Source organism: Protobothrops mucrosquamatus, unplaced genomic scaffold, assembly GCF_001527695.2.
Source record: "Protobothrops mucrosquamatus isolate PMUCROS unplaced genomic scaffold, P.Mucros_1.0 scaffold5, whole genome shotgun sequence".
NCBI lineage: Eukaryota > Metazoa > Chordata > Lepidosauria > Squamata > Viperidae > Protobothrops > Protobothrops mucrosquamatus.
Genome location: NW_015386392.1, coordinates 4,116,270 through 4,132,585, shown reverse-complemented (window position 1 = coordinate 4,132,585; position 16,316 = coordinate 4,116,270). Strand labels below are relative to the sequence as shown.

Below are 16,316 nucleotides of genomic sequence, written 5' to 3'. Positions count from 1 at the left end.
ATTTCTTACTCCATAAATTTATTATCTTTAGTTTGTTGTTTCTGTCTCCTGTACTCTGCATAACATGTTGAAAGGGAAGAATTCAATGAGTAGGTGTGAGGCTCATGGGATCATATTTCCCAAACATTTTCATGTCACTGTTTTGTATCATCCTTGACTTATAACTTTGTTTAGTGACCATTTGAAGTTACAAAGGCACTGAAAAACTGACATGAGTATTTTTCACACGTATGACTGCTATAGCACCCCCATGTTCACGTGATCAAAATTCAGGCAGTTGGCAACTGGTTCATATTTATGACGGTCGCAGCGTCCCAGGCTCACGTGATCCTCTTTTGTGAAAAGCAAAGTCAATGGGGAAGCCAGATTCACTTTGCAACCGTGTTACTGACTTAACAACTGTACAAAAAAAAGTCATGAAGTCAAAAGGAGGCTCTGACAGGTCATAAAATGGGGCATGACTCACTTAACAGCTGTCTTGCTTAGCAAGGGAAAGTTTGGGCTCAATTGCCATTTTAATTCAAAGGCGATCTGTACTATAGTCCAGGGGTCCCCAACCTCCGGTCTGTGGACCAGCACCAGGCCGCGGCATGCCAGCAACCAGGCAATGGAAACAAGCAAAGCCCCATCCATGGGATGCAGGCAGCACACAAAACCACGCACTCTCCAGTCTGTGGAAAAACCTTTCTCCATGGAACTGGTCCCTGGTGCCCAAACGGCTGGGGGCCTCTACTGTAGTCCTATTTCAGTATATATTTATGATATTGATTGGTTTCCTTGCATGCTTTTTCACTCTGCTTTCTCATTATGCCCGTCAAAGAGCATGTGGCAGCCGAGTGGCTAATCTACCCATCTTTTTATCATTCCATAACAAGAACGATGCAAAAATGGCTACTGGAGGATTGTTGGGTGCAGAAAACTTCCACCGGTTCACTCCGGAGTCTTTGGCCACCATCAAGAAACGTATTGTGGCCAAGAGAGACTTGCCACCATCAGAAAAGCTGAGGCCTCAGCTTGATCTTCAGGCTTGCCAGAAAGTCCCTGCCCTTTATGGAAACCCTCCTGTGGAACTTATTGGAGAACCCTTGGAAGATCTTGACCCCTATTATCATGATCACAAGGTACAGTAGCTTGTGGTGAATCAATGGGAGCATTAGTATCATAAGAAAAACACACGTATGTTGTGATGATGCTTTTGGAGAAAAATGAGATTAGTTTGTTAATGCCTGCTTGAAATTCTTATCTAGCCAGCATCTATGCAAACTTCATTGATCTCAAAAAGTTAATCAGGGTCAATTCTCAATAGGTCTTGGAAGGGAGACCACTAGGAAGGCTCAGATTGGACTGGGACATCAGGAACATTGCTAGCCAGAAAATAGAAAACCATTTCTATGACGAGTTTTTGGTGTTCCCTGAACTTGGCTGTTTTCTTGCAGATGTTCCATTGCCCAAACAAGGTAACATCACGAGTGCTTTGGGTAATGAAGCATCTTCAAGCCAATAATCAAGTTCAGAGAGTACCAAAAATTCCATAGTCGTCGTCGTCATCCTCCTCCTCCTCCTCCTCCTCCTCCTCCTCCTCCTCCTCCTCCCCCCCCCTGCAAGGGGGAAGGATCCGCATTCTGCATCAAGTAAACTTTAAAGAAAGTTAAACAGTCTGGCAGCGAAAAACCTTCCCCGTATGTGAAACCAGGATTTCCACCCACCCCCATGCTGGATTTTTGGTGCCATACTGTTTTAACTTTCTTTAAAATTTGCCCTTCTGCATCAAGTAAACTTTAAAGAAAGTTAAACAGTATGGCAGCGAAAATCCAGCAAGGGGAAAAAAATAAATGTTTTTTTGAGATGCCAGACTAGCGTGCGTTCACGTGCCTCCAATCCCCTTGCATGCTGCAAAGCCAGATTGGAGTCCTCGGACTGCTCCTTCCAGCCCATTTCGGAGCCGGTCCAAAAGCGGAAGGAATGGTTCCCACCCCATCCGATTGCTGTGGGGCTTCGTTTCCAAAGAACCTCTGCACAGGCTTTGGACAAAACTCTGAGACTGAAAAAGCAGTAATGGGAGTGAAGCGCTGTTCAAAGGAGGAAGAAGGAGAAAGTGGGAGAAGTCACTACCAAAGAGGCGAGATGCGACGGGTGTCGGGGCATGGTGGACCTGGCTGTGGGGGGCCCTTTATTTATTTTATTTATTTATTAATTGCATTTATATCCCGCCCTTCTCCTTTCGGACTCAGGGCGGCTGACAAATGATAAAAAACTAACATACACAATATATGTGGGTCAATTTTAAGTTAATTTTGCTTTATAAACTCTTACAGGTTAATTTTCATTAATTTTGGGGATATTTTAGGGGATCCGGTCAGGGCGAACGACCTACAACCACGTCTTGAGGGCGCGGCGGAAGGAGGGGAGATCAGGAATCACCCTGATCTCTGGGGGCAGTTCGTTCCAGAGGGTGGGAGCTCCCACAGAAAAGGCCCTCCCCCTTGGGGTCGCCAGCCGGCACTGCCTGGCCGACGGCACCCTGAGGAGACCCACTCTGTGAGAGCGTACAGGTCGGTGGGGGGTAATCTGTGGCAGGAGGCGGTCTCGAAGGTAACCAGGTCCGGTGCCAGGTCCGGCACAGTAAGCAGTTGTGGGGTGCATGGGGCAGCTCCCCCCCTCCACCTGCCTCTTGGCAGCAACCCCCACACCTCCCTCCCTGCCTCCCCCCTGCAGAGAACCAGTTGTTAAATTATTTGAATCCCACCACTGGTTGGGTCCCTCTCAGAAATTAGAAAGGGGAGGCAGGCACAAGTTTTAATCCAGCCCTCACAGACAAAGCAATAGGAGCTCAATCTGAGCATTGTTCATCACTTTGTTTCTGCCAGACATTGGTGGACTGTTGAGGTTTCTGCAAAGTTTGAGAACCCAGTTTAATTTTCTAAGTTCAAGTCTGCTTCAGTGGCGTTGCTCTGAATTTTTAATCATTCTGTTTCACTACTCTCCAATATTCCAAAGTTCTGGATATTCCATCCCTTCCTTCCAAACATATCCACTGAAATGGTCACACACACATCCATCTTTCTCAACCTTGGCAACTTGAAGATGTGTGGATTTCAACTTCCAGAATTCTTCAACCAGCCATCGCTGGCTGGAAAATTCTGAGAGTTGAAGTTCACTCATCTTCAAGTTGCCAAGGCTGAGAAACACTGTTCTACATTTTTATTCCTTGACTGTGACTTTTGTAGTCTGCAAACCTGAAACAACCCACCTGTATGCCTAACTTTCCCTTTGGGAATAGAGGTAATCCTTGACTTACAGCCATTTGTTTAATGACCATTTGAAGATGACGGTGCTGAAGAAAAAGACTTACAACCAGTTCTCACACTTGACTGTTGACTGTTGCAATATCCCCATGTGATCAAAATTTGGGTGCTCGGGAACTGGGAACACTCATGTGTATTTACCATGCTTGCAGAATCCTAGAGTCACTGACAAGCACGGGAAAATAGCAACAGCACCTAGACTTATATATACCATTTCATAGTGCTTTACAGCCCTCTCTAAGCAGTTTATAGAGTCAGCACATTGCCCCCCCCCAACAATCTGGGATCCTCATTTTACCATCTTGGAAGGATGAGATGGTAAGTTGACTGGCTGAGTCAACCTTGAGCCAGTTAGGATCGAACTGCTGGCAATTGGCAGAGTTAGTCTGCAATTCTGCAGTCTAACCACTGTGCCACCACGACTCTTCTAAAATCAGGACGTCCAGGAAGTTTAAATGAATATAAAGGTTTATTGCAAGTTTATGCTCTCTACAAGAATCTGAACTACTAAAAGTTGAAGCGAATTGGCGAGTAGATAAGAATGAATGGAATTCAAGGTGGGCTGGGCTTAGATTTCTTGTGACTTGAGACGGATGACACGTTTGACCCCTCCCTCAGGCTCAGCCTAGTTGTCTTCCACAGTCACACCATCACTATTTGCAACCCACTCAGCTGGCTTCCGACAAGCAAAGTCAATGGGAGAAGCTGGATTCGCTTAATGCAGTGATTTGTTTAACAAATGCAGCAAAAGAAGTCACAAAATCAGGCACAACTGACTTAATGATTGCATCGTTTAGCACAGCGGTTCTCAACCTATGGGTCGCGACCCCATTTGGGGTCGATCGACCATTTCACGGGGTCGCCAAGCAAGGCTGTCCGCCATTTTTTTCCCCTTTTCAGGCGGGTGCCTTACCTCCCTTGAGCTGGGCCAGCTGGTGGTCGGCCTGCTCCATCTCTGCTGCTTGCCAGCTACGCCTCGGCCGGCGCAGGGGGCGGAACCATGCATGCGCGGCGCTCCCGGGCAGGGAAAGTCCTCGACTTACGACTGGTTGGGTAGTCCTCGACTTACGACCGGTTTAGTCCTCGACTTACGACCGGTTTAGTCCTCGACTTACAACCGGTTTAGTCCTCGACTTACGACCGGTTTAGTCCTCGACTTACGACCGGTTGGGGTCGCGGCATTAAAAAGGTTGAGAACCACTTGTTTAGCAGGAGAAATTCTGGTCTCCACTGTGGTCATAATCAAGGACTGCCTGTAGATGGCGCTGTTTATAAAATGACATACTTGGGGAGCAAGAGTCTCTCTAGTTAATTTCTTACTTTTCTTCTGCAGACATTTATGGTCTTGAACAAAGGAAAAACAATCTTTCGATTTACTGCCACAAATGCTTTGTACATCTTGAGTCCTTTCCACCGAATCAGGCGGATGACAATTAAAGTTTTAATTCATTCATATCCTTTACATAATTGCTTTTTTTCCTCCTCTGTTTTCATTCTGGCATTTTTTTTTATGAGAAAGTACCTATGTTCTCTAGGAAAAATGCAAGAAAATGCTTAGTGTCTAGAGTTTAAATAATTTATCCCCAAAATAGTTCAGAGCTATTAATTTGTATCTCTTTTAAATAAATCAGGAACGGGGATCTATCCAAGAGCAATAATTTTATGTGGGCAGTATTTGTAGGCTATGGATACTGAGGACTAGTGTCATGTTCCCAAAACATCATTTTCCTGAACTCCTATAATTCACATTGTTTACTTGGTTTATCATGCTCACTATTTTAACTAATTGCGTGTTCATGGCTCTTTCGGATTCATCGCAAACAAACAGCAAAGAGAACTCTTCAAGCAAATATGTTGAGTAAGTAGCTTTAGCACTATTATTCCACTTTCATTATAATGCATTATTTCATTAAAAAAAAGGTAAAAAAAGTAAAAGAGTCCCTGCGGATTTTATTCCGCTAGTTGTTGCCAATTCTTGGGGGCGCTGCTTATCTCTATTTCAAGGCTATTGAGCCAGCGGTGTCTGAAGACATTTCTGCAGTCATGTAGCCAGCATAACGTCATGGAGCGCTGTTAACCTCCCACCAAAGTGGTACCTATTTATCTAGTCGCATTTGCATGCTTTTGAACTGCCAGGTTATTAATTTTTACCCCATTTTTAGTTTCTCTGTATCCTTTTGCTGAACCAACCCAAAGTTTTCTACTACTTCCTGGAGAGAGCTATGTTGCAAGACAACAAAAGTACAAACAGTCCTTGACTTACAACCAGAATAACGGACATTAAGTTGTTGCTGTCATTAAGCAAGGCATCCATGCAATCCCTGCTCTCTCTGTTGCGGTCATTATGCAGAGCATGGGGTGACTGAGGGGCTGGGTAAGGCTGGATTGCTGTATGAATGGTCATATTGGGATCTACTTGTAGGCATAAATGTGAGGTTCCCAGGAGAATTCCACCAAGCGCTCTAGGTGCGATCTGGCATTCTCACAAAATATTCTTATGGGCAGGGACATCCAAGATCTCCGTTGACCTGTTTTTCCTCTACTCAGGTATACGTTCACTGGCATTTATACTTTTGAATGTCTAATCAAGATTCTGGCAAGAGGGTTCTGTTTGAATGAGTTCACTTTCCTCAGAGACCCGTGGAACTGGCTGGATTTCAGTGTCATTCTAATGGCGTAAGTGGCACCCTCCCCCTTTGATTAACCTACAGCTAATTGAACTGGTCTCCTTAATTTTTTTCCCTCAGGATTTGTTAGGACAGTGATGGCGAACCTTTTAGAGACCGAGTGCCCAAAAACTGGCCCGACTCCCACCTCGCGCCCCCCGCCCCGCTCTGCCCAGTCGCAGGGCCACCCACCACCTCCACAGCCCGCTGCAGATCACCCAGGTGGCCCAGCAGCACCATGGCAGTTACACCGTCCGCTCGCGCCCCTCAGCATCAACTGTGCGCAACGGTGTGAGGGCGGAGTCTTGTCCCCACTGCCTGGCGGCCATGTCCTTGGCTGCACTGCTCTGTGCAGGTCGTGCTCGGGGGCGACTCTCCTCAAGGGGGGGGCTGCTGATGAGGGGGCCGCAGGGGGAGGTGGGGCTGAGGCAATGGAGCACATGCCCACAGAATGGGCTCTGAGTGCCACTTCTGGCACGCATGCCATAGGTTCGCCACCACTGTGTTAGGAGACTTCGCCACCACTGTGTTAGGAGATTCTCAGTCATCCAGTCACAGTGGTTTCAAAGGTCTTTTTCAAAAAGCAATTGGACTGTTTATCCTTGAGGAAGAAGAGGAAAAGTTTTGCTTCTCATCCTTGAAGCTTAATCCATTCTGACTGAATGGTCGGGAGGGGAAATGAAAGGATAAGTTCTGACAGGATGAAGTGTGGGGGGGAATGAAAGGATCATATTTATTTGCAGTCATCTCGTCATTAGCACTCTCTCTGAGAGCCATTGAGGCCACTTGGGGTTTTATCTTTTCCCTCAAGAGTAGACAGTATTTGTTTATTTATTTATTTATTTATTGTTTGTTTGTTTAATGGGAGTTCTTTATCTCTCCAATCTTGTTGGTATCCATGGTAAAATAAAATAGAGAACAAAGTACAAAATACAGAGGTACCTTGGCGCTCAACTGCTTTGAAACTCATCGAATGTGGTACTCAATGCATTTTGACATGAGAATTTTGTCCCAGTGCTCATTGTTTGTTTGGTACGCAACACACAAGCTAGAACTTATTGGTGTCAACTGCCTTGTGACTCACGACGTTACTCCTTAGGGGAAAAATTTGTTCAGTGCTTATCATTTTTGATACTTACTATGTCTCCCGGAACCAATTAATAATGAGTACCAAGGTGCCACTGTAATAACAACACTACTGAAAAATATTATAACAACAATAATAATATGGTTGGTCAAACAGTCTACCAGCATTTAATAGTTGTAAATTGAGGACTATACTATAGTCTCTTCGTAATCCAAGATGACCTATCAGTAAATGTGGTTCCATTTGTTCTCTGCATCTGGCTGGGGAATTCTGGGAGTTGAAGTCCACCCAAGGTTGAGAAACACTGATGTTTATGCCACTAAAATATGACAGTGAAATTGTCATCCTTTCTGGCAATTTTCCAAGTTTTTAATTGCCCGGCAGCCTGGCTATTAGGCATCTCCCCCCCCCCCACACCCAATATGGAAATGTTCCCAAGCCTGCATTTTCATGTCAAGGAAGAAAAACGGATCAATATTTTGAATTTCTGACAAGAAGAGTCACATTTTAAGCCCATAAACCCTCCTGAAATGAAACCAAAGAGGCAATTATGGGTCTCCGTGAGCAATTAATCCCCAGATGTCAAATTTTCCACTTGTGTCTAGTTTTTGCATTTATTTGCATTTCTCAGTTTTGCATTTGTTTTTTTGCATTTATTTATTTTGCAAAAATATCAGTTCAATTATTATTAAATTTATTTGCCGCCTAGAGCAGGGGTGTCAAACTCAATTTCATTGAGGGCCGCATCAGCATTGTGGTTGCCCTCGGTGGGGGCGGATGTGTGTGGCCAGGGTGGGTGCGGCCTACTGGGTGGGCATGGATGGAGTGGGTGTGGCCTACTGGGTGAGCATGGCCAGCTCTACATCGTTCGCGTCAAGGGTGCCTGTGGGTGCCTGGGCAGGAGAGGGACAGATCTGAGGGTCTCTTTCAGAAGGGGGTGGGACTGGGGCAAGCGCCAAGGCATGGTCCATTTCTTCATTCCTCACAAAGGGTGACACCTCCCCAGCATGCACCCAGGGGGCGGGGCCGACACGGCAGGGGCTGGTTCCTCACTGTTTCCGGACGGCCTTGTGGAGCTAAGACTGAATGCGTTTCAGCATAGATGGCCACCACAAAATTGTACATTAGCTCCCGGCCGGCCTGGGCCAGGGCCAAGGTAGCGGGGGCTGTTCCTTCACTGTTTCCAGGATGGCTTCGCGGGCCATATGAAACCACTTCACAGGCCGCATCCGGCTCCCGGGCCTTGTGTTTGACATGTCTGGCCTAGAGTGTCCCCATGATAAGATAGGCAGCAAATAAATTTAAGAATAATTGCAATAGGCAGCTTTACTTGGAACAGTTTACCTCATACGATGATACCTCATTTAGAATTATTCAATGGCAGCCTCTGCGTATCCCAGGACCTTGGGAAGGACTCAACAGGTTGACAAAAAATGCCAAATCCAGTCTGTAAATCTGGCTGACTGTGTGACAGACCATAATAATAATAATTTTGTTGCTGGCCTGCACAGAGGTTGGATTTGCCCAATTCCTGAAAAATGTTTTTCTCCAGTGACTAATGATGTTTAATGGGAGTTTAAACAAAGCTAGAGTCAACCCCCATATCCAGTTCTAAAGATGGCACTAACACTGACATTTGCCCTATGTTGACGTTACAGGTATATAGGAGACTTTATTGAGCTGGGAAACGTCTCTGTTCTTCGGATGTTCCGAGTGTTGAGAGCCTTGAAAACGATTTCCATTGTCCCAGGTATGAAACTTTTGGAATAATTTCTCATGGTTATAAGAATAACAGAATAACAGAGTTGTTGGAGTTCATCTAGTCCAACCCTCTGCTCAAGCAGGACCATTTCAGACAAATGGCTGTCCAGTCTCTTCTTAAACATCTCCATTGGAGCATTCACAACTTCTGGAGGCAGGTTGTTCCACTGGTTAATTGTTCTAACTGTCAGGAAATTCCTCCTTAGTTCTAGGTTGCTTCTCTCCTTGATTAGTTTCCATTCATTGCTTCTTGTCCTGCTTTCAGGTGCTTTGGAGAATAGCTTGACTCCCTCTTCTTTGTGGCAGCCCCTGAGATACTGGAACACTGCTATCATGTCCCCCCTTGTCCTTCTCTTCATTAAACTAGACAGACCCAATTCCAGCAACCGTTCCTTATATGCTTTAACCTCCAGCCCCATAATCATCTTTGTTGCTCTTCTCTGCACTCCTTCTAGAATCTCAACATCTTATTTTATATTGAGATTAAATGTGCCCCGGTCTGAGGGGTCCCTGTTGTCCTCTGAGCTTGGTTGTTTTCTTGAAGACATTTCATTATCCAAACTAGGCAACATCACTAGCATTGATGTTCTCCAGCTCTTGTGACCTTGGCTTTTCTTTCGTTCTTGTGTCTGTGTGCAGGTCTGAAGGTCATTGTGGGCGCTTTGATCCAGTCGGTGAAGAAACTCACAGATGTGATGATTTTGACCGTTTTCTGCTTGAGCGTCTTTGCCCTCATTGGCCTCCAACTCTTCAAGGGACATCTGAAGCAGAAATGTGTCAGGAACTATACGGAATTTATCAATCAGAGCATAAGTAACATTTCCTATGAGATTTTCACCAACACTGAAGGTAAGATACCTTGACTTCTGCCATGACGATTAATCATTATATATTTGGGCCTCCTGTTTGGGCGACGTATGGAAAGTGGAAAAAATATCCCAGAATAAAGCATTAAGAATTCAGTTCCATATTTGGGACTTAGAAAACTTCAGGATGTAGGGAGATTGGCTGGGGTCTGTCTTGAGCTTTTTATTTAAAACCATGTACTTGTTCTTAAGAACAAGTCCTAGTGGACAATCACTTAAATATGAGCCAGCCGTGTGCTGCAGCTGCCAAAAAAGCCAACACAGTGCTAGGCTGCATTAACAGAGGGATAGAATCAAGATCACATGAAGTATTAATACCACTTTACAACGCCTTGGTAAGGCCACACTTGGAATACTGCATCCAGTTTTGGTCACCACGATGTAGAAAAGATGTAGAGACTCTAGAAAGAGTGCAGAGAAGAGCAACAAAGATGATTAGGGGACTGGAGGCTAAAGCATATAAGGAAAGGCTGCTGGAATTGGATATAGTTTAATGAAGAGAAGGATGAAGGGGGACATGATAGCAGCATTCCAATATCTCAGGGGCTGCCACAAAGAAAAGGGAGCCAAGCTATTTTCCAAGGCGCCTGAAGGCAGGACAAGAAGCAAAGGGGGGAAACTAATCAAGGAGAGAAGCAATCTAGAACTAAGGAGAAACTTCCTGACAGTTAGAACAATTAACCAGTGGAACAACCTGCCTCCAGAAGCGGTGAATGCTCCAACACTGGAAGTTTTTAAGGAGAGCCTGGACAGCCATTACAGGCTTTACCATATCCCAAAGGACGGACTCGTCCCCCAACCTGATCTACTGGAGGTTCCAGGGAAGGTTGAAATAGTAGTAGTAGTAGTAGTAGTAGTAGTAGTAGTAGTAGTAGTAGTAGTAGTAGTAGTAGTAGTAGTAGTAGTAGTAATAATAATAATAATAATAATAATAATAATAATAAATTATTATTATTAAAAAAGGGTTGCGTTCAGGATACGCTGCAGAAAGCTACTTTCCTGCATCAATGCACATTAGAAATTTTGGATTTAAAAACATAACGTGTCCAAGACAGAGGGACAAAGATGTATTTTTGGCCGAATAAGAGGAGAAAGATGCTTCAGAAGAATCGGGAGAGGATGGAACGGAAGCAAGTTTGGAAAAACAGGGCTGCTTTGTTTTCAGGACATCCTAATGTTTTCACAATCAAAAACCTTGTGCCCAAGAAGCTCTTCCATTATTTATAGAGCTGGTCTTTCTGATTTTGCAGAAAATTACCAACTGAAAAATGGCACTGAAGACTTTTTGCTGTGTCGAAATGGCTCCGATGGAGGGTAAGTAGGTCCAGCTATTATTTGTTTGAAAATTTCCGCCTTGGTTTGGAAACTAAGAGTCTGCATTTCAACTGGATAAGAATCTTGAAAAAACTTTTCCTATTGCTTCAGCTGAGACCACAGGTAGTCCTCCACTTACGACCACAATTGAGTGCAAAATTTCTATCGCCATGCAAGACAGCTGTGAGTTATGTCCCATTTTATGACCTTTCTTGCCACAGTACTTAAGTGGATCACTCGGTTGTTAAGTTAGTCACACAGTTGTTAAGGGAATCTGGTTTCCCCATTTGACTTTGCTTGTTGGAAGGTCGCAAAAGGGGAATCACTGCAACCGTCATAAGTACATGCCAGTTGCCAAGCGTTTGAATTTTGATCATATGATCCTGGGGTGCTACAACAGTTATAGGTGTGAAAAATGGTCATAAGTCACTTTTTTTTCAGTGCTGTTGTAACTTCAATTGGTCACTACATAAATGGTTGTAAATTGAGGACTAGCTATATTCATTAAATTTGGATTCTGCAACTGAGCCATTACGAGAGAGCAGCTAACAATAAAAAAATAAAATCCCAATAGAGGACAAATAAAACTGCTGGTTATAGTAGTGAAGAGCAGCAGGAAAAAAACCTTAAAAGCCTGCATCATATAAATTTTAACTGTCCAAACAGCCTACAAACTCACCTTTAGTTTAGTGCTTAAAGCCATCCTACGTAGGAGTCTCTAGTTCAAAGAGTTGTAAGAGAAACATGAGGACTAGCATCCTCTCCCGTGAGGCCACAAAACCAAAATACTTATTTACTTGAATACAAAAGTCAAATCTAGGGAAGCAAAAGTAGAGCAGATGATGAGTTTCACAGTATCCCTCAAGCAGTAAATGCATAACGAAGAACATAAAAAACATTTATAGCAAAATACAGTCCTTTCATTTAGGAAACTCATATACTGGTAGCAGAGATTTTTTTTCTTAGCTGGTGTGACCTCATATTTAGGCCAAGCCCTAACTGTGATGGGGGGGGGATTGATCTGGAGACATTTTCCGGAAGTATCTTGGATCCCTCTAGGTCAGGAGTAGGCAACTTTGGCTCTTTTATGACTCGTGGACTTCAACTCCCAGAATTCCTGAGCCAGCATGGCTCAACCTGGAAATCTCTCCCTTTCCCCTCAGCATGGCTGGCTCAGGAATTCTGGGAGCTGAAGTCCACGAGTCATAAAAGAGCCAAGGTTGCCTACCCCTGCTCTAGGTCCTCACTTAACCACTTAGATCAGGGGTCGTCAAACTTGGCCCTTTTATGACTAGTGGACTTCAACTCCCAGAATTCCTCAGCCAGCATGGCTGGCTGAGGAATTCTGGGAGTTGAAGTCCACAAGTCATAAAAGGGCCAAGTTTGAAGACCCCTGACTTAGAGATAGAGTTGTTGGTCCTAATTCCAGTCATTAAGAGAGGATTACCTGTACTCTAAATGAAACCATTGTCTCTTTTAGCTCCTGTCCACCACAATATGTGTGTCTGAAAGTCGGAGAAAATCCTGATTATGGTTTCACCAGTTTTGATACTTTCGGCTGGGCTTTTCTTTCATTGTTCCGCCTCATGACACAAGACTACTGGGAACGCCTCTACCAACAGGTGTGTGTGTGGAGCCCTTGTTCTATTTCTTCGCACCCTGCTATCCATTTAGGCAAAGCCCCAAAGCTGCTTGTTTTTCCCTTGTAAACATTTCTCTTCTCATTCAAAAAGCTTCTTCAGTTTTGACTCAATGGTGGGGAATAGAAGGATTTATATTCTTTGCAGTCCTCTGCTCATTAGCACTCTGAGAATCATTGAGTGGGTATATCTGTATCCTCGGAGCCAGCTGAATCAGAGTATAAAATGGGTGTGGAGTCTTCTTGGTGTCAATGCTGCTAACATCGGATGTTCTTACTTGACAATATATGAAGATGCAGACATTTCCTATTTAACCTATGTCAGTGATGGCGAACCTTTTAGAGACCGAGTGCCCAAACTGCAACCCAAAACCCACTTATGCATTGTCGGGTGCCGGGTGGGTGTGGCTCATTGGGTGGGTGTGGCCAATTGGGTGGGTGTGGCCTATTGGCTGGCCGTGGCTGCGGTGGTAACGGCAGACTGGATGGGACTAAAAAGTTCAATCAATCAATTCCAACTTTGCAAGATCTTTTTTTTTCCTGCAAGAAGTTGAAATTGACTGATTGATTGAATCTTTTTTTTTTTTTGCACACGGCGGTGTAAGCCTAAAGCGAAAAGGTTTTATAAAACCCAGCTGGAGGCCTAGGACTGGGGCAACGGTGCGTGTGCCCACAGAGAGGGCTCTGAGTGCCACCTCTGGCACCCGTGCCATAGGTTCGCCACCACTGACCTATGTATTACTTTTAGAGTTAAAGTTAGATGGTGCTGGAGGGAAGGGGGAAGAATGTGCTTGGGGACTAACTAGCCATAACAATATCTCAGTAGAGTATTCTTCAAGGTTGGTTGTAATAAGAGGAGATAACGGGAGGGAAAGTTCACACTTCAAACTAATTGGAGAATGTGATTAATGACTGTTAAATGAAGGAGTGAGTTATGCTTTGATACTGTGTGTTTGGGGGAGGAGAATTCAGATTTTGGCTTCTCTATGTACGTGCAGAAGCTATGTTGCAAATTAAAGATTCTTTAAGGTAAACAATGCCTCAAAGTTCTTTGAAGAGCTTCTTCTTTTGGAACCATGACACTTGGGGCTGCTGAAAGGACTGTTTTCAAGGGAAAAAAGAATCAAGCAAGTCCAGTTGCCTTTTGGAAAAACATCTTTGGGACAACCATGATCTGGATGACGGAGAATCTCCATAGACATTTACTCATACAAAGCTCTCTCTGTGCAAAAACTATTCTGTCAGATGAAACCTATTGCCTAGTTCTCTGCTTAGCTGCTGGTGTTTGTTCTTTATCGCCCTGATTGCAGAGTTTATTTACTGATTTAATAAAATGTTTACATACCATCTCTGCCCCCCAAGCAACCTAAAGTAACAGAAGAGTGCATGAATATTTTTTAACCCAGGGGAGTATTTTTAATTATGGCGACCACCTGCAGCCTGAAGTGCGGGAGTGTTCACAACTCTTTTTCCCTGTTCTGATCTCCTCCTGAGATTGATAAACAGATTAAACTACATGGGGTCAATGGATCCACACTGGGAAATCTCCCATAGATTGGGGGGATCCCTACAGCTTGAGAAGTGGCTAGACATGTAGGCAATGTGAAATTGTGGGAAATACCCTGAAAGTTTTAATGGAGATAATGTTTAGTGTCTACAACTTGTAGTTTCGCCCAGTTCCTCTTATTTTGGAGTATTAAAAGAATGCTGAGCAAAGGTTTTACGTATAATCTGATGTTCATTGCACAGTTTTTATACCCCTGATTTTGAACACCTAAAGTTGGTCAAGATGTAGGATAGCTTGGGTCAGTCCTACTGTTAGACTCTACCTTCAGATTTGGGGTGTTGCAAAAGTAGACTTATCTCTTCACTTAAGGAACAGGACAGTAATAAATAGGCCCAGCCATTTTTTGTCTGCTGGGTAGCCTTCAAGAGGCAGGAGTACAAGGCTTTAATGAATAGTCCCAAGATCATTTCATTTATATCCCACCTTTATTATTTTTTTATAAACAACTCCAGGATGCAAATATATCTCCTTCCTCCTCCTATTTTCCCAATAAAGACAACAACCCTATGAGGTGGGTTGGGCTGAGTGATTGGACCAAAGTCACCCAGCCGACTTTTGTGCCTAAGGCAAGATTAGAACTCACCATCTCCTGGTGATTGGCTGAAAGTTACCCAGCCAGCTTTCATGCCTAAGGCAGAATTAGAACTCACTTGACTTCTGGTGATTGACCCAAAGTAATCCAGCTGGCTTTCATGCTTAAGGTCAGAATAGAATTCAACATTCATTCATTCATTCATTCATTCATTCATTCAATGTAGTGAATATAGCATTCCTTCCTCCATTTTTTTCTCTCTCACCATAACAAAAACCCTGTGAAATTGATAGGCCCTAAGCCAGGGGTAGGCAACCTTGGCTCTTTTATGACTCGTGGACTTCAACTCCCAGAATTCCTGAGCCAGCATGGCTCAGCATAGCAACTTCTCCCTTTCCCCTCAGCATGGCTGGCTCAGGAATTCTGGGAGTTGAAGTCCACGAGTCATAAAAGAGCCAAGGTTGCCTACCCCTGACCTAAGACAACCAGGGGGCTTTTGAAGTGGAGGGTGGCCTAAAACAAGTTGAACAAATGAATTTAATCCAGAGTCCTTGCCCATAATTACCCCACCCCCTCCAAATACCCCAGAAGTGTTTGTTAAAGTACAATAGACTACATATAATGCAAAGCACATTACATTATTGGGAAAGAATGCTTGCAGATCCAGACATGATCTGATCTAGCTGAAGCAGTGCTTTTTTTCTAAAAAAAAAAAAAAAGGTGCCAGAACTCACACACGTCATACAACCCGCCTTGCCTACCCTACAAGGTTCCATCCAAAAAAGGTGCTGGGTGTTCTATGAGAAAAAAAGCTCTGAGCAGAAGTATTCATTTATCTTTATTACCCCGTTCAGCTAAGGAGTGTACGCCTTTGTCTTCCTCCTGTGCTGAAGTAGACCTAGTCTGTTTCACCGTGTTTTTCTCATGTTGTGACTTCCTGAGAGACATATACGTTTTCATAAGGACAATGAAACATTCTAGATTGCTGTTTTCCTGAGGGTGATCCACAGCGTGACCCAGTTGACCTAATCAAATAACTTCCTTTGGTCACACCCCTAACTTGTCTATCCATGTGGCTTTCTTAGTGAAATGCAGAAGGAGTGTCCCTTTTGCCTTCTCTCATGCAATGTGAAATGATCCCTTGACCATTGTCGGTAACATATGAAGAGCGGATATATAGCTAGTCTGGAGAAAAAAAAGGAGTAGAGGTGTCATGATAGCAGTATTCCAATATTTGAGGGATAGTCACAAAGAAGAGGGGTGTCAGCTTCTTCTCCAAAGCACCTGAAGGCAGGACAAGAAGCAATGGATGGAAACTAATCAAAGAGAGAAGCAGCCTGGAATTAAGGAGAAACTTCCTAACAGTGAGAACAATTAACCAGTGGAATGGATGCTCCATCACTGGAGGATTTTAAGAAAAGACTGGACAGCCACTTGTCTGAAATAGTATAGGGCAGGGGTAGGCAACTTTGGCTCTTTTATGACTCGTGGACTTCAACTCCCAGAATTCCTGAGCCAGCATGGCTCAGCTTGGAAACCTCTCCTTTTCCCCTCAGCATGGTTGGCTCAGGAATTCTGG

General features: G+C 44.1%; 1 protein-coding gene across 1 annotated transcript in view; it reads left to right on the top strand.

Moving 5' to 3' along the window:
• The first annotated feature begins 887 nt into the window (after positions 1-887).
• LOC107303297 (sodium channel protein type 5 subunit alpha-like) overlaps positions 888-16,316 on the top strand; it is a 62,485-nt gene continuing 47,056 nt past the window's right edge. Inside the window, exons 1-8 of the mRNA XM_015832514.1 lie at positions 888-1,121; positions 4,639-4,757; positions 5,053-5,163; positions 5,853-5,981; positions 8,717-8,808; positions 9,459-9,668; positions 10,936-10,999; positions 12,480-12,621. Coding sequence (XP_015688000.1) covers positions 888-1,121; positions 4,639-4,757; positions 5,053-5,163; positions 5,853-5,981; positions 8,717-8,808; positions 9,459-9,668; positions 10,936-10,999; positions 12,480-12,621 — 1,101 coding nt within the window. The remainder of the gene's footprint in view (positions 1,122-4,638; positions 4,758-5,052; positions 5,164-5,852; positions 5,982-8,716; positions 8,809-9,458; positions 9,669-10,935; positions 11,000-12,479; positions 12,622-16,316) is intronic.